The 22,386-nt window shown below is 44.5% G+C and overlaps 3 protein-coding genes across 6 annotated transcripts in view; 1 reads left to right on the top strand and 2 right to left on the bottom strand.

Annotated features, from left to right (window-relative positions):
* LOC143336444 (retinoic acid receptor gamma-A-like) overlaps positions 1-11,129 on the top strand; it is a 35,548-nt gene extending 24,419 nt beyond the window's left edge. For all 3 annotated transcript variants that reach the window (XM_076756640.1, XM_076756649.1, XM_076756658.1), the window contains 7 exons: positions 5,340-5,488; positions 6,503-6,644; positions 6,757-6,920; positions 7,055-7,231; positions 7,420-7,624; positions 7,711-7,869; positions 8,003-11,129. In XM_076756640.1, coding sequence (XP_076612755.1) covers positions 5,340-5,488; positions 6,503-6,644; positions 6,757-6,920; positions 7,055-7,231; positions 7,420-7,624; positions 7,711-7,869; positions 8,003-8,322 — 1,316 coding nt within the window. In that variant the 3' untranslated portion in view covers positions 8,323-11,129. The remainder of the gene's footprint in view (positions 1-5,339; positions 5,489-6,502; positions 6,645-6,756; positions 6,921-7,054; positions 7,232-7,419; positions 7,625-7,710; positions 7,870-8,002) is intronic.
* A 575-nt stretch (positions 11,130-11,704) lies between these two features.
* On the bottom strand, positions 11,705-17,746 carry LOC143336439 (calcium-binding and coiled-coil domain-containing protein 1-like). Of its 2 annotated transcripts, XM_076756617.1 has the most exons (14): positions 17,691-17,746; positions 16,836-16,984; positions 16,604-16,706; positions 16,125-16,327; positions 15,676-15,888; positions 15,413-15,561; positions 15,252-15,321; positions 14,734-14,988; positions 14,518-14,643; positions 14,114-14,209; positions 13,569-13,656; positions 13,325-13,482; positions 12,368-12,444; positions 11,705-12,015 (listed from the first exon to the last, which is right to left on the bottom strand). In XM_076756617.1, the coding sequence occupies exons 2-14, from the start codon at positions 16,965-16,967 to the stop codon at positions 11,988-11,990; spliced, it is 1,698 nt and encodes a 565-aa protein (XP_076612732.1). In that variant the 5' UTR covers positions 16,968-16,984; positions 17,691-17,746; the 3' UTR covers positions 11,705-11,987. The 2 variants fall into 2 exon arrangements, with proteins under 2 accessions (XP_076612732.1, XP_076612743.1); XM_076756628.1 differs by lacking the exon at positions 12,368-12,444.
* A 1,070-nt stretch (positions 17,747-18,816) lies between these two features.
* On the bottom strand, positions 18,817-21,952 carry LOC143328103 (single-strand selective monofunctional uracil DNA glycosylase-like). Its single transcript, XM_076743042.1, has 2 exons — positions 21,462-21,952; positions 18,817-20,934 (listed from the first exon to the last, which is right to left on the bottom strand). The coding sequence occupies exons 1-2, from the start codon at positions 21,789-21,791 to the stop codon at positions 20,407-20,409; spliced, it is 858 nt and encodes a 285-aa protein (XP_076599157.1). The 5' UTR covers positions 21,792-21,952; the 3' UTR covers positions 18,817-20,406.
* Between the last annotated feature and the right edge of the window lie 434 nt (positions 21,953-22,386).

Raw genomic sequence — 22,386 nt, 5'->3', positions numbered from 1 at the left:
TGCCATTGTGCGCTGTTTGCTTGTGTGTTTGTTTGTGTGTGTGCACATGTGTGTCTGCCTCCTTTTTAAGTGTTTGCTGCTGCTGTTTTTATGGAGCCATCTCCTGGACAGTAGCCTGGCGTTCACAGCCTTTCCTTTTACAAGGCGCTGCCAATGACAGGAAGGACTCCTCCTCCTGCCAGGACAGGAAGGCAGGAGAGGACAGAGGGGGGAAGAGGGTTATTAGTGAGGGCTGAGCAGGGGGGAGACCGGGGGAAGGGGGGAACGCTGGTATTGAACTTAGAACAGCTGATGAAAGGGATTGTCACTCAGATCTCCCCCATCTCCTCCCTGCTGTCGTGGTAATTACTGGCTCAGCATATCTTAAGTCCTGCCTCTCCCCCACTGTTTCTCTGCTCATGAATTACAACACAGAGCAGTCATTTTAAGCTTGATGCATGTGTTTTATACTAAAAAAGAATCATCTTAACCAAGTCATTTAATGTGCGTTGTACTGACGAATGACATTTGTTCCACTGGTTTCCTCGCCCTCTGTCCTCACATTGCTTCTGTGCATGTTGTCGCACTCAGAGTGGCACTGAAAACCCTCACACACGGTCCAGCTGACCTGTGGCCCCATGCAGCGGCCCACACACACATATTCACATGTGCACGCACATTCCTCAGCATGCTGCCGAGCAATTTGTGAGGCGAGAAGTTGTGTAAAAACTGAATTTGTCATCCAAATTAATCTTCTGGGGACTCGGGGTGAAAGAAATATGAGTCATAGTTGCACATTTACTGTCTTTTGAATTTTAGTGTGTTTTTATATTTATATGTGTCGGGCTTTGTTTCAACTTTGTGGTTTGGCTCAGAAACAAGACAAACGGAAAAATATTGTCGGCGCAGTTTAGTCATTATTAAACTCCATGCAATGACACCACAGTCCTTAGCATCCACTCGTCTCCAGCGTGAGACTCTGTGGAGCCCCCCGGCCAAAGTCTAGTTCAATGAGATGTGTGATGTTGGCAGGTTGAGCCAGGCTGCGGACCCTACAGGCCATATGTCACAATGTGTCGACCACACAGCCACTCCAAGAGAAACGAAAAAACACCTTTCATATCAGCGGAAAACAGCCTACATGCTCGCTCCCCTCGTGTGCTTGTGTTCCCTATTACGCCTGTCGAAGTCAGACAACTGCAGCTCGGTGACACATGGTGTCAATCACCGCTTTCTTTCTCATGCACGTGTTAATACAGAGTGACAGATCAGCTCTGTGCTGCTGAAACATCAGCATCCTCACCCCGAACAGAGCAGTGCTACAGATGCCAAACAGACAGACATGCAGACGGAAGAAAACAACAAATAATAACAAGTTTAGAGAAGATGCAACAAAGTAAACTACAGTCAAACACTCTTCTCCTGCAATGCACAGAGTTAATGTAAAGATGAATTGACACTGGCCAATGGTATACTATAAGAAATAGTATAGTATATATGTTAACAGTGAGTATGTAAAGTGGGTTTGGGACAGAGCGTGTGTCACGAGCTGCTGCTGTTTCTGAGGCCATGTTGCCAAATTTTATATTAATTCTCATCAGATGTTATTTTAACAATGAAGGTTTAGTCAACCACTCTGTGTCACTGCTGTGCTTCAAGACTCTCAGGCATCAGAGCTGAGCTGATAAGGACAGTGTCTGCTTTCAGAGGAGCTTCTGTTGTCTAAACAGGGATGTGTTGATCTGACAACAAACTCTGAGTGAATGGGAGAGGAGGAGGATGGGAGAGGCCGACACGCGAGGAGATGAAGGGAAGTAATATGAAGGAATTCAGTTGTGACGGAACAGAAGGGAACCTTAGGACATGCGATGAAATATAATGATAAAGACAATGAGAAACGCTCCAGTTTTTCTTCGTCCAGTGGCGGCTTATATTTACGTTATGGTTAAAGGGTGAGCTGCATGTGAGATGAGGCTGATTCACTCCAGTCATCTGGTCTGTTCTGCGTCTGGCAGACGTGTACCGATTGATGTTGTGACACGCTAAAAGGTGAGCTGTAGGTTAAGACGGGAGAGGTATTTTTTTCAAGCCCGGGCTCTGAGGCTGAGCTCAGTTCAGGGTGATGACAGCTGCTGACAGTTTTTGGCTCCTCTCCTTCTCCCTCCACACCAGGTAAAGTCCCCCCCGCCCCTCTCTCTCTCTCTCTCTCTCTCTCTCTCTCTCTCTCTCTCTCTCTCTCTCTCTCTCTCTGCCTTCAGCCCGGTGTCTCTCACCCTGTCTCTCTCCGTCATGTTTCTGGGAGTCACGTCCCTCCTCGCCCGCTCTCACCACCCTCAGACAGTGTCAGTCACTGCCTCTCTCCTGGCGCCACATGCAGCTTCTCTGTTTCAATGGGAGCTATTTTTCCACTTGTTCTGTCTGGGCCACTTCTACATTGTCAGTGTTACTATATAAACAGAAAACAGTGATCAGGTTACAGTGCCATTCATTCAGCTCCGCCCCTCTCACCTCCACCTCCTACACCTGGGCTCTACATAACAGTATTACCCCCTGCTCAACAGGCAGCTCTTTGTTTACTCATAAACGTGTGTGAAACATGATTCTTTTTCCCGCACACGTCTGCATACCTTTCTGCAAGGAGCACATGAAATTGGCAGAAATGATAATCTCATAATCTCTCTGACGAGATAAATCATCAGTTCCAGGCCTTCAGCCGACAGTTATTTTACATATCAATTAATCTGTCAGTTGCTCTCTCAATTAATCATTTTGTTTATAAAATGTCAGAATCTGCTGTACGACGTACGAAAAACGCCAGTCATACTTTCCCAAAGCCCAGTGTGCTGTCTTAGATTGTTTGTTGTTTAGTCCGATAAACAGTCCAAAGCTCAAATATATTCCATTGACTGTCAAAGTAGACAAAGAAAAGCAGCAAATCCTGATTAGTGAGAAACTGGAAGCGAGTGGCTCAGTGCATTCTTGAAGACTTGGGTCACATAGCGGATAAAACAAATGCTGGAATGGTCTTTTTTCCCTTCTTAATGCATCAGCACTGATTGTATGTGTTCTCTTTGGCCTGTTGCTGCTTATTTTTTCGTTCTTCCAGTTGGAAAATAATTGTGTCTGTGAACAATTAATCAGCGTAGTGCTAAAATCACAGAATGGCCAAGTGCAGCACCCTAATCGCAGGAGCTGCAGCTTTGTGATGAAGGTAAAATGTGTCACAACATTAGAAATGAATGCTACTGAGATGCCTACAAGTCATTCTCCAGATGTGTTTTCGTGCGGATATTGATGACACACGTGCTGTTTTTACTGTTTTTTTAACGCGCCGTGCACGTCACTGTTAAACATCAATATTGTGAAATGCACAAACAGGGAAGAAAATACATGTAATAGAGAGTGAAATAAAGAGTTAACGGCACCAAGTGGTCCAGTTTTTACAATGGTGGCCAGTTGCTATAAATTCAACATGGGAAATAGAAGAACTGTTTATTGTTATGTGGCTGCAACTGATTGATGTTTTGAATTGCAGTGTGTTGAGAATCTTTTCTATGTGCAAGTTAAAAATGAAATTAGTATTGCTCAATCTCACTCTAGGACTTTGAAGCAACAGAAATGTTCAAATTTATGCACACAAGTCATCAACAAATGAATGGCCAGTGTGTGTAGAGATCCCAGTTTGTGTGTTTTGTAGTTCCATTTCAGATTGTTCGCACAAGAGAATGTCACTGTGTATAAAACCAGTTGCACCAGTTTAGATCAATACAGAACATATGATTGTCCAGTTAAAATGGAAAAAAAAGTTTTATGTGTCAGTTTCTTAAATCCTCTTTTTATCAGATAACAGTGATTTATTGTTTGGTGAACAGCTGTGCAGAAACACATTTTGTCCAACGCTGTCATACTTAAGCACATTGTTGAACTTTAAAGCGAGCTGCTGGTCATGTAGTTAGTAATGGCCTTCTTCAGTCAAGGTCAAAGTTAAATGGTCAGGATTTTATTTAACCTCTCGGCCACTGGGAAGTTTCTGTCCTCGGACTCACCTCCTTCTTCCCTTTTCTTCCTCTTTTCATTTTTCCCTCTGTGTTTTTATTAGATTATTCCTTTGTGCATTGGCCTCTCTGTTTTTGAAACCTTACCACTCTTGTTAATGACAAGCTGTGGGTTCAGGTTGGGGTTGCAGTGGTGGGGTGGGGGCCACATTTGGTTCAGTCCTGTGTTATCCATTGAAGGTGGCAGGAGGGGCTGTGACTTTGGGTTTTTGACCCCAGACTCTTTATTTTTACTAGGAAGGGATCCAAGGATGGAGCAGTTGATGTGAATAGCTGGCCAAGGTGACTGGATCCCAATAAAGAGGCCGTCAGCCTGGCCGGGGGCCTCCCTCCCATCCCAGACACAACCTTTATAGGGCCGCTTATGAGCCTGGGCAACTATTAAACCCTGTCCAGCCTGCACTGAGGAATTTAGGGCCAGGAAACAAGGGAGTGGGGGTGGGAATGGGCAGAGGGAGGTGAAGTTGGGGTGACTGAAGGTGAAAGTTGAAAGGCATGTTCGAAGGAATCTGGTTGTTCTGTAGTTATCACCTTCAAATGTGTACCAGGCGTGTTGCTGTTTCACTCTCTCTCTGCCCTGATCTGAGTTTTTCCATCCACTGATGCACTCGTCCCCGTGCCTGCTTCGCGCTGTTTGTTCTGAGCGTTTTCATTAGCAGCAGTTGAATGACTTTGCCTGTGGCCGGCAAATGGTGTTATACAGTGTGTCATTTTCTTTAGCGAGACAGTGGGAAGGAGCAGAGGGAGACAGCCGTGTCTCATAAACATCCCGCCTCTGTTTGTTCACATGGGGCTGGAGGTATATAGGCAGGTCTGGTTGGACAGCCTTTCAAATAAAACTGTGAGCGTGTCCTGAGCGTGCACGCACATAAACACACACACACACACACACACACACACAGAGAGCAGATGCAAAAATTCAGATGTCAGTCAAAAAGTCAACAGAGGTATGCTGCTCCCCCGACTCACCAGTAAATGGAGAAGCCAATCAAATCTCAGCTGCCAATCAGCATTTTATCAGCAGGGCCATCTGGCCATCAGCTAATTGTGTCTCTTTTAAGTCCCTGTCAATCAGCAGCGTCCCCCCTCCCTTTTCTCTTAAAAATGTCTGCCTTTGAGCTTGCCTTCTGGCTCCAAGGGGTGGCCTGCATGGGGCTGGGGGTTATTTGTCCACCACTCTCTCTCAATCATTTGCTGTATTAGCTTTCATCATAGTTTCAAAGACTTGAAAAACTTAGGTAAACAAGATGTTGTGATATAATAAGAGACCTTAAATGTTTCTCCTCTCTCTCTCTCTTTCTGCAGCGGTGGAGACCCAGAGCACCAGCTCAGAGGAGATGGTGCCCAGCTCTCCTTCCCCTCCTCCTCCTCCTCGTGTCTACAAGCCGTGCTTTGTGTGCCAGGACAAGTCATCTGGTTATCACTACGGAGTGAGCTCCTGTGAGGGCTGCAAGGTAAGTGAAGCCAGAGACACACGAAGAGTTTACAGCACATGTATGAAGTGAAGAGCTGACGTCCAGTGAACGGAGGGCCAGAGTGAGAACCTGATGTTCAGCTGGAGCCTCACAGAAAGTTGTTTGCTTTTGCTAAGCTGCCCTCTAGTGTAGCTTTACTAATTCTGCACATTATTGATGTAACATGGCTAAACAATGCCTTGTACTGTATGTGATCAGCAAATGGTTACAGCATCTAAACTGAATAAAACTGTTGTTGAAGTGGAGATTTAGAGCTTAAATGAAGTGGAAAAAATGAACACGTGGAACTTTTGGAGAACATTCAATAGAGGTTTTGTGTGCATGGAGTTTGCGTACAGAGACCAATAAATGGATGTTCACAGCTAAGAGGGAAGCAGTGAAAGAAGACTTCTCAGTTCTGTGTGAGACAACAGCCTGTACTATTCCTGTGTTAGTAGGCTACTTTTTTCTGCAATGCACCCTTGAGTGTATTGCACTCTATTTCGTAAGCATTTCTGAAATTGAAAAATAAGCAAGACTACAAAACCACAGCTATGCAATGAATCAGTGAGCTAACAGACAGTGCTAACACGCTGATATAATGTCAGCCATGTTCACAATCTTAGTTTGGGGCGTGTTAGCATGAGGATGATGGGAATGTTATTACCTTTGCAGGGTTAGGGTCCTGAGTCAAAGTATAAGAATTACCAGACTGATTACAATTCAGCCTGATGTGGACATGAATGTCTGTGGCAATCCATCCAATAGTTGTTGAGACATTTCACTAAAAACCACAAATGTGAGCCTCAAAAAGACAATCATCAAGTTATTTTGGATGCATTTTCTAATATTTGTTGAGACATTACAGTCTGCACCGAAGGAGTGGACTCACTGACAGACCGACACTGCCATCTCTGCTAGTAGCGAGAAAATAATAATTTTCTGAGATCTAACTGACAGCATTTTTTCCTGTCATGAAACAGTGTATGACACTTTTTCCTTCATTGGTTTCAGGGCTTCTTTCGGCGCAGTATCCAAAAGAACATGGTGTATACCTGCCACCGAGACAAGAACTGCCAGATCAACAAAGTGACCCGCAACCGCTGCCAGTACTGTCGGCTGCAGAAGTGCTTTGAGGTTGGCATGTCCAAAGAAGGTGAGGAGAAAATATGGGCCTCAATCATTTCATTATAAAACAAACACAGAGTATGAAGTGTGAAGAAAAATCTAACGCGGAGTGTGTATCTTGTGCCTGTGTCTCCCTGCAGCGGTGCGAAATGACAGGAACAAAAAGAAGAAGGATGTGAAGGAGGAGGTGGTGCTGCCAGAGAACTACGAGCTGAGTGGAGAGCTGGAGGAGCTGGTGAACAAAGTCAGCAAAGCTCACCAAGAGACCTTTCCATCCCTGTGCCAACTAGGAAAATACACCACAGTGAGTTTTAACAGATAATCACATCCACCCCTGAACACTCACACTCCACAGTAGCATTAGCTCACCGCTTTGCTAGAAGGACAAACACAGACTGGACTCTGCGCAGCCTCACAGACCCTCTTTCTCTCTCCCAGAATTCAAGTGCTGACCACAGAGTGCAGCTGGACTTGGGCCTGTGGGATAAGTTCAGTGAGCTGTCCACTAAGTGCATTATAAAGATTGTGGAGTTTGCCAAGCGGCTACCAGGCTTCACTACGCTCACCATTGCTGACCAGATCACCCTCCTCAAATCTGCATGTCTGGACATCCTGGTACCAACCTCATGCTCCTAGTACTCTTTAACTGTCTCCCCTTCCACCTCCCTGATGCTTCCTCATTTGTCACGCTGCTTAATTTGTTGACTTGTTGTTGTTGCTCCTGAAAAATTCCGCTGTGATTCTGAACAGCTGCCATCTTCATTTTACTAATCGCCCACTTTTTCTCTTTCGTCCCTGCTTAGATGCTGAGGATATGCACTCGCTACACCCCAGAACAGGACACGATGACCTTCTCAGATGGCCTGACTCTCAACAGGACCCAGATGCATAACGCTGGCTTCGGTCCTCTCACAGACCTGGTGTTTGCCTTCGCTGGACAGCTGCTGCCTTTGGAGATGGACGACACAGAGACAGGCCTACTCAGTGCAATCTGCCTCATCTGTGGAGGTAAGGTGATGCCTGCTAGCGTGCTGCCGTTATCTTACAAACTGCTCACATTTCCTCACCTCTTCAAATTTGTGTCTTTGCCTCAGACCGTATGGACCTGGAGGAGCCACAGAAGGTGGACAAGCTGCAGGAGCCGCTGCTAGAGGCTCTGAAGATCTACACCCGCCGCAGACGTCCGAACAAGCCTCACATGTTTCCCCGTATGCTGATGAAAGTCACAGACCTCCGAGGAATCAGCACCAAAGGTCAGCTGCGGTTTTGCATGTAGATCGTTGGCAGTCAAATTTATAGTTTTGTGGATGTTTTCCTCAAATTCAAATGAAAGACTGATTAAGTGTGTGTGTGTGTGTGTGTGTGTGTGTGTGTGTGTGTCTGTAGGTGCAGAGAGAGCCATCACGCTGAAGACGGAGATCCCAGGCCCCATGCCTCCACTGATCAGGGAGATGCTGGAGAACCCCGAGGCCTTCGAGGACAGCAGCGACTCAGGGGACAGCGCCGCGGCCGCCCCCCCTGCCATCCAAGCCATCAAGCAAGAGGAGAAGGCCACATACGAGTCGACCGTTGAGGAGGAAGAGGAGGAGGAAGAGGACGACTACTGGGACGAGGAGAGAGAGCGAGGGGCGGACAGTGACGGGGAGCCGAGCGGGGAAGCGGCAGCGGGCGTGCCAAAGAAAGGCGTGACCGGGAAGACGCAGTGAGAGAGACACAACAACGCTGCTTCCTCCTTCAGATGGCCGAACCCTCGGCCAGCAACATCTCCTCCCAGACACCTCACAGAATCGGGCTCTTATATGACAACGGTGTTGCATACAGCACATATTTACATATACTGTACATGTTGACTGAAAGGAAAATGTGTTAAATTCAGCATAGGAAGCAATGAGTGGGAGAAGCAAAAGCACTAAATGTCAGCGGGTTGACGGGAGCGCCGTGAAAAATCACTGTGCCAAAAACGAGACTGTCTAAAAGATATTACAAAAGTGTTTCGTCCACCCCAAAGAGGGACGAGAGGTGGTGGACAGAAGAAGATGCACTCCTCCGCTATCTATAAGGGCTATGCTTTGTATAAAATTGATGGTAAAAATACATTGCATCAATATGTGGTGTCCGCAAAACGTCTTCTCAGAATTCCTTTTATTACTATTCAGAGATATTCTACTTATTTTTTTATTGCATTTTTTTTCAAAGCATGTACACATTTCTGTTCTTTCTTCATGCCTGTTTGTTTGTGGAACTCTTCTTGTATATTTTTCACTCATATGTGTTTTTTTTTGTTGTTTTTTTTTAAGCTCGTCTACAATTTAATGCATTTCAGCTTTATTGGACACAGCGAGAAGCAATAGCAAAAGAGAGTAAAGAGAGTAATAGCAAAGACAGAGCAGGACTCAAAACTCACAAAATGACAAGCACATGGAGTGAAACCATCGGAAAGAGAGGAAGAGGAGAAGAACTTCGACTGTGATCTCAGCTCTGGTGCTCGTGATCCAAACAAGACCCTTAACGAAGAATGCAAAGCGAATGCTGCGACGTCTCTCCACCTCTACACACAATCATTTAACAAAACATACTTTGACTAAAGAATCTGCAGGGTAGATTTAACGTCATCACACGATCTCAGGTTGATTCAATCAGGGCCACGTCTCACCTGTCAATTCAGTATTTTAAGAAAACTGTTGGCGTGAATGCTCCGACACTGATCGTCCCCGTCTTCACCAAACAGTCTTCTCACACAGAGGAGGAGGGATTATTCAAGTTGTTGAGCACGCTGCACGTGCAGGTACAGGTAAGCCATAATATGTTCATTTTGTTAGCGTGAGCAAAGCATCATCAAAACAGACAAAACCCTTCAAAGCAGTTTACTTCACAGAAAACCTCAGGTGTGTATGTGTGTGTGCATGAGTGTGTCATTAGTGCCATAATCCACAGTAAAGCATTTATGCAGAAGTCCCAATTATTAGTTCTCCTAAAGACACACATAAGAGAGGTTTTGTAGCAAAAAAATACGAAATGTTTCCACTCACCCAAAGACTTCTGGTGGACAGTAGGACACTGATGCCAATGCAAGCTGATCAAGAATCACATGATCAATTGTAACTAAGGTTGCAACCGTCCAACGTGATTGACCCCAAGACAAAAGCTTTACTTTGGGTGAGCTGTCTGCTGAAGCACAGGGCAGTACTTTCACATACTGTGTGTTCACGTGCTGTATCCAATGAGTGATGCAAAACACGGATTCTGTAACATAAATACTTAATATTAATTTGTTTTTCATTGAGACTTTACAGCTTTTTTTATGTATTTTAAAATTGTCACTATTTGTGTAATGAAAGACAATGTGAGTCTGACTGAACTCCTTAATAGTTGTAAGGGAAACGATTCTCCATCAGCATGTTGTCCTTCATGACACATATCGTTGATGTAGCTTGTTGACATGAGGGACACAATGAGTTTCAACGATGGTGCTAGTGTCTGAAAAGAGGACTGTGTGTTTCTGGTTATGGTATGTGGAGACATTCACTCCGTGAATGAAGCAGAGAAAGAGAAGAAAACAGATCCTGTGACCACTGTGGGGACTCACCAGCATCGATCTTTAGCACCACATGTCCACAGCCATCGAGGACACGGACGTTGATTCAACACACTGACACTATGATGATGTTTTTTTATTTGTGATATTATAGGATGGCAACATCATAACCATATGACTGAGGTAAAAGACAAAATATATTTCCTGTGACTTTCCTCACTCACACACACACACACACACACACACATACACACACACACACACACACACACACACACACACACACACACACACACACACACGATCAATATTTTGTACATCGTCAGCCAATTCTTCATACTATGTTGTTTAGTATTTAAGGATGTTTCTTTGTCACATAACTTCATGATAAACAGTTTTCCTGTTTTGTTTTTATCTATTTCTTGAACCTGTTTTTCGTTTCTTGAGTTTGAGCTGGTGCAATAGATTCGCCATGGAAGAGGTCAGCGCGGCCTCAGCTCTGTATGTAAGCTTGTGAGCAAATAAAAAGAATACCAAAGACAGATATTACATCACATCTGGACAGAAGCAAAAGTCCTAAAAAAAATTCTATTGAAATATATTCAGTCTGTATTGTGTGATGGAGGAGAGTTCATGATCTCACGCGACTTGTGAAGCTGGAACCATCTCGTCTCTGTTACATTTTGTTGTTGTTTTTTAAATTAATGTCTTACTTTTTATAAACAATCTTTGTAGCGTGCAAATATCTTCATGTCTTCATGTTCAGGGATTCAGACACCTCATGAGTTTTATTTCAATTGGACTTAAACCAAAATGGCTCTGACACACACACACACACACACACACACACACACACACACACACACACACGGAAAAGCAAAGACTGGGATGATCTGTCCTTGTTTTTACATTTTTGCTTGTTTGCTGCTTATTGTTTGCTTATTTGTTATTCCTTGTTGTCTTTCTTGTATTTTGATAAAGGCGCTTTTTTGTTCTCAGACCTCTCAGCGTCCAGTTGTCGTCTTCTTCGTGCACCTTTACATGGAAAGTCTTAGGATGGAAACACAGCTACTGCTCCTCAAGACTATATATACAGACTTCCAACAACATATCTTTATCATATTAATTAAAGAGGCACAGTAAACAAAAGATTCATACTTTAAAGTTCATGCTCTTCCAACCTGACGCTGTGCTCAACAAGCTGCAACAGAACACTTCACACTTGTCTGTAATACACACCCACACTTTGGACACGGCTTCAGAATTCACACTCACATGCAGAGGTTACACACTGATACCCTGCAAAGCAACACGTAATGTGTTCAGTCCAAGCTGGCACCACGGCACCATCTGACACTTTTCTCTGAACAGCTGCAACATCTTCACTTTGTAATCGGCTAAAAAGCTACACAGTCTTTTTTTTATGAATTACAAACGGAGTCTAAAACAAGCTGAAAGACATTCTTGGACAGTCAGTGTCTGTCAGAGGAGAACATAAAGACGAGAAGCACATGAAGACAAAAACTGTGTTATTAGCACATTAGCAGGTTTATTGACGCTAAAACAGTAATAAAACCATCATTACACTACTGAAACAAACACAATTCTGGACATTTAAGACTTTAAACTTGTGTCATGTTTTCTTTGAAAACAGACACTCGTGACATGAAAGCTCTACACTATAAATAAGACCTTTTTGAAGGCCATTTTCTACATGAACAGCTAAATAAAAATGAACAGAATGAGCACAAAATGCTACTCGGCTTTCTTCAGACCCACATGGACTGGTGTAGCAGTGGTAAACGAGCAGCTTGCCGTCCGTCATCCATCTACATGTTACCACATGGGGGAGTCAGCCAGCTCACTGCAGACAGAAAGACAGTTGAAGGTTTTACAGACAGTGCTGAGGATACCAAAATAAACAGTCAGTAAGAAGGTTAATAAATCCCGTCTCTCCTCCTGCTGATCTACCACTTGGCTGCTGCTCTTACTCTTATTTCGAGGTTAGTCACACTTTTATTTTACTCTCTAGTGCTCTCTGTGACTCTTCCCATGAGGAAAGCAAGTGGAACGACAGCTTTGATAAAATAACACCCAGTCTGCCAGAGACGAGAGCGTGAATGAAGTCACCACATAATATTTTAGGAGAGGTCATTGCAGTCGTGGACAGGGACACGAGGTTTTCACTGTGACTGGTAGAAAGCCAGAATTGTCACCTCAGGATGGGGTCGACAAGTTCTGGAAGGATCAGTCTCTTCCTTTGACCAGCTCTGCTCTGATGCCTCCGCTCATCCTGATTGAACAGACAGAAGCAGAGATGGACGTAAACTGCAGATTTATCTGTTGTTTCATAATACACACGTCCAAAACATTTGTGTGGGACCCTGTCATGTGGATCAGTGTTTGTATTTTTCAAATCTAATGTCCAAAATCCTCCTGCTGCCGTCACTGAAGAACAAAATACAAAATATGGATTCATTTCATGAGCATCTAAATATCTTAATATATTTCTTAGATGTGTGTCTTCAAATATAATCTGAATCATTCTCAAACATTTCTGCAAACATAAGAGAAGTATAACTGATCATATATCAATGACAGCATTTACTTAAAAAAGTTTGGGACTTTTGGTTACAAGGCAGCAAAAGCAGCTAGAATGTAGCCCTGAACTATGGTCTATTACCCTAATCTATAGACTATGACCTTAATCTGTAGTCTATAACCCTGATCTATATTCTACTTCCTGCAGGACAGTAATTGTGGATATTGTGAAACAAAAGCACAAACTATGATCAAAATAAAGAAAATCTACGTTAGATAACTTGAAAGATGACAAAGAAAGACGTGGTCGCTTCTGCTGAGCATCAAGGAATAATTCTGTGTGACTATCTTTGAAAGCGTCTGTGCTTTCCTGCGCATAAGCTTTTCTGTGTTCCTGTTTGCCGGCCATTGTTCCACATGTCCTCTATTAAACCTGACCCCATCAGAATAAATACTTCTTTCTACCAGTCAGCATTAAACCTTGGCATTCAACAATGGAGCCGCAGCAAACACTGGCAGGACGAGGGAGCCTCAGGACTCGGTTTGGAAACTCGTCAAATATTTGCTCACTGGGCTCTGTTAGCAGCTGGTGCTGAACCTGGTTCAGCTCACGTGTGAACAGGACGGCATACCTGTGTGTCAGAGGCGTCTTTGTTCTGGATGTGTGTCTCAGCGGGGATCTCGGCTCTGTCGGGCGGTTCCAGGTGAGCGGACGAGAAAAGAGGTGAACAGATCGATCTGGAGGAAGCTGGGGAAGCATCCTCGTCATCCTCAGAGGAAGAGGCAGGAGCTGTTCAAATCAGTGCAGACTCTTCACTTTGGTGCTCATTACAGTGCAGTGAAGTAGAAGTGCTGTATATAAACGTCATTACTCACTGATACATGGGGACATTTCCCCATTGGACTTGGTTTCTGGCACAATCCCCAACCTCTGCTCTAACTGCTGGATGTAGCTCAGCAGGTCCTGCCGAGTCATTCAGACGAAGAACAAGAGGAAGAAGATGAAGTGGAAGAAATGAATTGATTGGGTACATTTGAGTGGCGTCCTCTCATGTTTTCAGTTCATGAAGTTATTCTTACTTTTTGTAACTTAAGACATCAACTCTGTTGTTTTAACTGTGCTGCATGCTGACTGTAAACGCTAATGAAAAGTAAAATAGGTGAAGAAACACTACTACAAGTAAAAGTCTTACACCAAAGGATTCACATCAAACTATACTTAAAGTGGCAAAAGTGAAAGTTTCTATTTATCTCTTTTTTTCTTTATTTTGACTATTATGTGTGTGTGATGGACAACCATCCACCTCCAAAGATGAACCACTTGAAAGGGAAGAGGAGGAAACATGGGACCAAACTGTCGACATGTTGACACCTTAAGGTGGATTTAATGTTCTTGACTAAAAGTCCCATCTTGTGCTTGCCTGTTTGTCCGCCTGCTGCTCCTCTCGCTCTCTCTGGGCTTTCCTCAGACTGGCCTTCAGCTCCTGCAGCTCTCTCTTGGTATCAATCAGCAGCACCTGCAGGGGGCAGCAGCATGACACTCAGACCACCTGAACACAGTGCACACGTCTGACCTGGCTTGTCCTCTTTCCTGCTGATGACGGTGAGAGGAAATGTTTACTCACTGTTCATGGAAGCCTTTCTATTTGTGCCGACATGTGAGTTATAAAAGAGCGACACTGAACTCTGGCACCGTTCTCCAGTTTCCAAAGTGCAACGTGAGCAGCTGATGGTGCAGATTTGTGGCACACGAGCAGTTCTATTTAAGGCTGAATGTGTTTGTGTAATGAATAATAGTGAACGCCATTTACTTTGATTTACTTACTCGATTGCAGTCTCTCTCACTTCCAAGCTCTACTTCTAGTTTCTCCCTCTCCATCCTCTCCTCCTGGAGCCACTCCTCCTTCCTCTGCACCTCACAGCTCAAGTCTTGTAATTTCTTTTTATCAGTCTGCATGAAAACAAAAACAAGAGCAAACAGCTGAGTCAGGCTGACACACAGGTCGTCCGTGTGAAGCATCAGACTCCGTCACATCCTCACTTCTGCTGCATATCTGTGTGCTTCTCTCTCTTGGGCCCAGCTGGCGCGCTCCTCCCTGAGGACCAGGTTCTCCTCGGACAGCTGCAGGGTGAGCTGGGCCACTTGAAGCCGGGCTTGGTGCAGCTCTGTGTGGGCATGGCCCTGACGGATGCCCAGCTCCCGCAGCTCCCTGCGCAGGCACTCAGCTACATGCTCGCTGGCCTCCAGACGCTCCTGCAGCCCTTGCACCTCCACCCGAGCAGCCTCGTACTCCGCCTGCAGAGAGAAGAGACATGCAGGGAGAGTGGCAGACAGCTGGAATAAGGCAGAATAACATTTTGTCTGTCTGATACAGCCTCCAGACGGAACAGGACAGCGATAACTTCTCAGGTTCTGTTCCTGAGTTAATGCAGTTAAGGTGATTTTACTCTCACTGTTAACAAGATGACAGCTAGTCATCTAAATCTGACCTGGTTCCTGGGAGCTGTTTCTGTCTCCTTCTCTGACCAAACCATGTTCATTAGAGAAGAAGCAGTTACCTGCAGAGACTTTCTCTTTTCCTCGTCATGTTTCATTTGACTGGACATTTTCTTCACCCTCTCCTTCAGCCTGTTGGATAAAAAAACAAGTTTGTTTCAGGCAAAAGGAAATAAATATACCAAGACAAACGTTTGACATAGCGTACGCCTCAAACACTCGCCTTTCCAGCTCCATGCTCCCCTCCTTCTCCCTGTCATTCAGGGCCTTGATGTCCTCCTCCAGGTCTTGGATTCGCTGCTGACTCTCAGCTTTTTCAGCCAGAAGGTTGCTCAGCTCAGAGGTCAGATTTTCCTCATTATTTTTCACATCCTTCAGCGTTGTAGAGAGAAGACAGGATTTTTTTCATATGTGCGTATGTTTTAATCAAGTTAGTAATCAGTGAAATTCAGGTGAATGATAAAAAGGAGCCCGACCCGTCTGTACCTTGTGTTTTCCCTCCACCTTCCTCAGCATCTCGCAGTTTTGTCTCAAGTTGTCTCTGAGCTCTGCAATCTCCTCCTTCATCGCCTCTCTTTCGCGCTCCCACTCCATCTTTGCTTGTTTGCTGTTCTCTTTCTCATTCTCCGTCTCCTTTCTCATCTGGTCCAGAATCTGCTGTATCTCCGCTTGTTTTTTCAAGGATTCTTCCAGCCGGCTCTGCTCACAACATGAGGAGGGAGGACAGGACACATTCAAATATTGTCTTAGTGGAAGATTTACAAACACTTACAAAAAAAGGATAAACTGATTTAAGGTACACAGTCGTTGCACTGAAGGGGAATTTTGTCAATGATGGCCTGTTTTTAGTTTTTGTTGTTTGATTCAGTCAAATAAACAAACTCTAATTAGTGCTGTGAAGGAAAAATTGGCTTGTCAGGCACAGCTCTTCCCACCTGCAGCAGCTGAGCCCTGGGGATGACGAGGAGCAGCTCCTCCTCTCCGTCCTCCTCGTCTCGTTCCTCTTTCAGAGTCTCCAGCTCCTCCAGCGGCTTGGGAGCGCAGAAGGTGAAGGGGCGACTCCGGGCGCACACCTCTCCCAGCTTATCCACATATATGAACTCATACTCCACAGAGCTGGGGCGGGGCAGGTAGGACGCTGGGTTAAGAAGACGGAAAAATATTACAGAATAAAGCAAAGTAAGACACAGCACAAAGTGCAAAAAAATGGAAATATGGAGCACTACTCTCTCTTAATTAGCCCTCAATGACCCCCATAAATTAGCTTGCTACTTTGTCTTGTTTTTGCCACCTTCCAGTGGTGTCTCACCTCACTGCAGTGTACTCCAGGATGGGTCAGTACACTATGACATCACTGTTGGGTGTGGTTACAGGTGGTTAGAAGAAGTACTAAAATGTTTGGCTGAATTCTTACCCTGGAAAAGTGCACAGCTGTTGACACTGGTGCCCTCAGTGTAGCCTTCAGGAACAAGAGCCCATGTGTAAGTATAATACTGTTTCACTGAAGACCATCCTACCTGTGGCATGACAGCAAACACAGTGTTAAAAAACATACAAATGTGCATCCGCATCACCACCACACAACACAGACCTCAGTCTGCTGAAATGATGCCTTTCTGTTTTAGTGCTGAAGTGAGTTCCTCCACCTCAAAAATCCCGATCCAGTCACTGCTGCTCCACTGATGCTCAGGGGTCAGACTGTAGTGACACTCCACTCTGGTCTGAGGGAAGTACAGTTGCCCCACATTTCGAAACACCACCGTGGGCTGTTTATCCATCGTAAGAGGAAGCTGTGCTGTTTAGGAAGAAACACGGACGAGCATCCAGTGAAATGTGCTCCAGTTTCAGTCTGGAGGAGAACAGCTGATGAAAGGCGATAGCCCAGTCAGTTCAGGAATGCAGCTGGGTCATAATACCAGCCGCCTATGGCCCCAAAAAATGTTTATACACAACAAGCTCATATAGCTACGAGCTCTGAGGTTATACTCTCTAATCTGTGAAAAAGACGTTTTTTAAGCTCTGAGCACTGTTGCATTGTACACTTGTGTGAGTAAGCAACTTTTTTTTATTATCATAACCATCATTTATTATATCAAAGTTGTTTTGTAGCAGTTTTTAGAATGAGTTGTTGATCATAGAAGATAGTGCTTAGCCAAATAAATTTATAAATAATAGCTTTACAATAAGATTTTTCAATAGTTTCTTTGCTTTTCTGAATTTCTTGTCTTATATTTCATCCCTAAAAACCACAAAACTTACATCATTACTGCATTCATAAGTATACAGTTAACACAAATAAAAGGGACAGTTTTTATGCTAACAATTGCTCTTAAATGTGTGCCGTTAATGAAAAGATTAAATAAAAAACAACAGAATTCCTCCTTAACAGATAAATCTTTTGTTACCTTGTTTTATCTGCTATAATCAAGCACCCACTGGCTTTCTAAGAACAAGTGATAATTGCACGCTGAATAAATTGCTGAACTTTGTGCTTTTCTTACCTTATTCTGCTGAGAAATGACGGTGAGGTCTTTTCTGCTACCTCATGTGCATTAATCTGTACACAGATAGTGATGAGCAATCCCGTCAGGTGCAAGAGTTTCACAACATCCTCTGAGCCATGTGGACCCCAAGTAAGATTAGTGAGGCTGGGTGACTCATGGGAGATGCAGTCCGGGAGCGCACAGCTCATCAAGAGGCAAAGCGGTGCTGCAGACTTCAACTCCCATTACAGGACAGTGTCATCGGATCTGCTGCTGGACGTTGTTGCTCATTGCAATTCTCAGTAGTAGAGGAGGGGTTGGGGGGGGGGGGGCTGATGGCTAAACGTTTCTTTTAATCACGATGTCAGTGAACTCCCTGTCCAGAAATCAATACAAGGCATAAAAACAGCCGTTTTGTGTAAAACTCATCAGGCATCTCCTCGTTTCAGTCATTTGGATACAGCCTGCACATGTAATAATCTGTATGTTTTAACTTTTATACTCCAACTGATTGCGTAAGAATCGTGGTCCCGCTTGTGAACACTTGATGGCACTGTAGTTTAAGCACAAACCCATATTCAACAAGTGAGTGATGGATTTGGTGTGTCTGGGGGCTCTCGTGGTCAAAAGTCCATCAAAATCAGAGCCTGAACATTATAATGGAAGCAGTTAAACAGACATTTACATTAGTGTATTAAAACTGTGAAGTAGGTGAGCTGAGGTCTGCTGAATACTGTGATCGGCTGCTCTGATGACTGCCAGTGGACACGACATCCTCGTGTTGTGACTGGTGCTGAAGTTTGAAACAATTTTTTAAAATATTTTTGAATAAATTAAATCTCATCTTCTGTCCCACTAACTTTACCCACGACGCCTCACCCCCCCCCCGGGACCTCTGCCTCTCTAAATGGAAAAAGGGAAAACTGCTCTCCATGTGTCACAGGAGGAAAATGTGATTTCATTTCCTGTTCGCACTTGTGGGCAGGTAAAAGCTGGTGAGAGAACGTTCTGACATGTCGTAGTCGGAGAAGCACATTAACAATAACTCTATTCAACAGTCTCAGTCAGTCATGACGGTGTGACAGTGAGCCGACATGCACAACAACCCTGAAACTGAAGCAGCTAAATGGAATTCAGCCAGCATGAAATTTAATGTTGCGTTTATTTGCACTGTGACATTTTCATCTGGTTACACCAAAGGATAAGAATGAGTCCAACATAGCAGTTCATGACAGGATAACTGTAAAACTCATTCCCATCAGCTTAAAGGACCAGTGTGTGAGATTTAGCGGCATCTAGTGGTGACGGTGCAGACTGCAACCAAATACTCACCCCTCACCTCACACTCCCTCTCCAGCATGTAGGAGAACCTACAGGAGCTGCTAAATAGGCAGAAGGCGTTCTCTAGAGCCAGTGTTTGGTTTGTCCATTTTGGGTTACTATAGAAACACGGTGGTGCTCCCTCTGCAGATATAGAGAGCTCATCCTAAGGTAGCCAAACACATCAATTCTTATTTTCAGATGATTATACACTAATGAAAACACACTGTAATTCTGAATAATAAATTCCACTTCTGCCAATAGATTCCCTAAATCCTCCACAATGTTCCTTTAAGGACTTACATAGCATTTTAGCATGCTAACATTTAGCACATTTCAGTAACAGGCTAAATGTTAGCATACTGCCATATTAACATGCTAAATGTTGTCAGCCATCGTCAGTAAGCCTTGATCTTTGGAGTGCCAGAGGCAGAAACTTGTTTCAAATCTTTTAACAGGAAGGTCTTAATTTCAAGAGCACCGAGCCCAGAAATTATACAAAGGACTGGTAAAACTGTGGCTAAAATCACTGCGTAAACAAAACTGATAACAAAAGTGTCACAAAAAATGAATATTAAAAAGCAATTTAAAAAAAGAATACAAAAGAATGCAGCATGAACAATACTTACAACTGTACTTTCACAAAATATTTTTGTCATCTGAGAATACTTCTGACCTTTGAACTGTCATTGGTAATCAAGTCTGCAATGTGGGTGCTTGTTTTTCTTCCTGAAGACTTCTTTTTGAAAAGTCAGAAAAGTCAGAATGACAGCTGTTCAATTTGGTGAAAATGTTTTTAAAGTAAATTAAAGTGTCTAATGAAAAGTTTAGTGCATTCACTGCAATGCAGTAGTTTCCACGGTCATGTAAAAGTCACTGTGTGTCCCAGTATGTGTCATCATTAGCTAATACCTATTGGGACAGGCTATGAAGCCTGTTACGCGGCTGAATTTAAACTTTATGCACAGTCATATACAGTACAATGCTCCCCCCGCCCTCCCCCCAAAGCTACGGTCTTAAGAAGAATTACCAGACAAGAACATTTAAACACTGACTTCTCACAAACACCCTGAGCTTACATTCTGAGTATAACCTTACACATATATCCAAAGTACCTTCTACTTACATTAGTGTATAGATTTTTTCTTTTTTTACAAACATTTGCCCAGTGCATGCACTGATGATTACTGATGACAGAGGTGGAAGGCATCAGGGTATTACACGCTCTCCTTGGAGCGGTTTGCTGCCGCTGAAGCTGACAACGTTCATTCCTACTCGCAGACTGAGGTGTGAGGAGATATATGAGCCTGCACACTGAGTCTCTTCCTCAAAGTCATCACATCCTGATCAGTTGTCAGAGCGAGCGCCTCCATGCTGCTGTCGATGAGGACGGTGTCAGAGGAGGTCGATTCGCTCACACGTTCAGCAGTGACATGACACCAAGTTCTGCCAGCTTGGCTTTAGCCACTTCCTCCCAGCCCTTATTGGCTTGTGGGTTTCTGGGCGAGGGATGCATGATGCCCTCAACTCGCACATTGACACCTGCGGCAGACAGAGCTCGCCGCGCCCGCTGCTCTGCCACCCTTCCCACCCCGATCACCATGGAGATGCCCAGCGCCTCCACCGCCTGGCACAGTGCGATGTCACAGAGGGCCAGGAGGGCCTCCCGTTCAGCTGCAAGCAGCTCAGGGGGGGTTAAATTCTTCCCGCTGGCACTCATGAAAATGAGCGGGCACAGATTGTGCACGAAGCAGTGCCGGAAGAACAGCGCTGGCTCACCACACAACTTCCTGAAGAAGCCCCAGAAACGTGCGCCACTCACTTCACTCTGAGTGCAGGCAAGCCCTGTGATCCGTCGCTTTGGATGCTCGTCAGGAGGATGACCGACCTCCCCTGTGATCTTCAGCCAATCAACAACTGATTTCACCTCCCCAAATGGGACCTGTGCAAAGTAGAGCAGATCATTTCAGCTTTTTGAAACAGCACAGACACAGCATTGACAGTGACCGCATTAAAGCAAAATGACATTGATTTAAACAAGTCAGAACCTTAACTTTGTTATAAGTAAACAGCACAACAACATCTGGAGAGGAAATGTGCAGATTATAGCTCAAACTGGATTAGAAGTAATACTGAATGCACAAGAAAAGCAGCTTTAACAACAGTGAAAGACGGGAGCTCATTCTTAAATGTATATTTTACGTCATGTTACATGGTCAGATTAACCCCTTCTGGGGATTCTGGGGCAAACGTGAGCTGTGGGCCTCATCTGACTGCACATGCGTGTCATGTTTACAGGTAAGGCAACGCTGCTCGAGCTAAAAACAAGGCTTGTTATCGTTTGTGTTGGCTTCCGCACTCACAGCCAATCAGGAAAGACCATCGGTGCGTAACCAAATTATCCACACTCAACACTGATAGACCAGTAAAGTGAAATGAAATGCATATGTATCTAAATGCTGCGCTCACCCCAGTCTGTGCCATGCCGAAAGGTCCTGGATTCATCCCCAGAAACAGGATCCTTTGTCCGCCCTGACAGTACTTCTCCACGTAGCAGCGGTGGGTGTCCCAGGCGTACTCCAACGGGTTGTAAATGTACCGGACCGGCTCGCTGAAGGTGAGTCGCCGGAGGTGGGTGTTCAGCTCCAGCTCAATCTCCAGAAACCTGGAAGAGGGCGCTGCTTTGAGCTCCGGTCCCGGTTTTAAAGCCCTCTCCTTTGAGTCACATAAAGGCTTCTCCCCGTCGACTCCACAAGCGAGCTTTCCCGTTTCACCCGCAGCTGAATTGTCATCTGACATGTTTTGTTGTGACCGTGTTAAATGTGAGCCGCTTTGTCGGATAAAACCATTAACGTTCCGTTTTCACCGCTTCCGTTAAAGTTTAAGCATTGTTGGCATGCTGTTCTGGGGGATTTTTGTGGTAAACATGAACTTCTTCCACCAGTGTTTTTTTCTTCTGCGCCTTCCTGTGATTTCGTCCTCTGGCTGCGTTCAAAGCGGCTGCTGCCCTCTACTGCAACACTGGTGTCATTACAGCAAAGCGCCGCGCTCACAGTACAGGCGTCGTGCTTGTCTTCACAGCCGCCTGAAGTATTATTTGAAGCCTTCAGCGGATTAACCGTGTTATAAACATATAACAAAATAACATAACAAAAAAAAATGTGTGCTTCAGTCACATCCTTGGATTTTCTGCTCTGTGGAAAGTTGTCTAAAACAGTCAACCATATATATCACTGTTCATACACAGAGCAAAGGAAAGTTAGAATGACTCAGTGAAATGTTTACTTGAATCATCTGTGATGTTATTTTCTGTAATGTTACAGTGTGTTATTATTATCAGGTGGAAAATCTAGTTAAGGAAAGACGATACATTTTCTTATACTGTATGTTACCT

The sequence above is a fragment of the Chaetodon auriga genome, chromosome 2 (assembly GCF_051107435.1).
Source record: "Chaetodon auriga isolate fChaAug3 chromosome 2, fChaAug3.hap1, whole genome shotgun sequence".
In the NCBI taxonomy this organism is placed as follows: domain Eukaryota; kingdom Metazoa; phylum Chordata; class Actinopteri; order Chaetodontiformes; family Chaetodontidae; genus Chaetodon; species Chaetodon auriga.
Note: the sequence above shows the minus strand (reverse complement) of the source record. Positions and strands in the feature narration are given on the sequence as shown.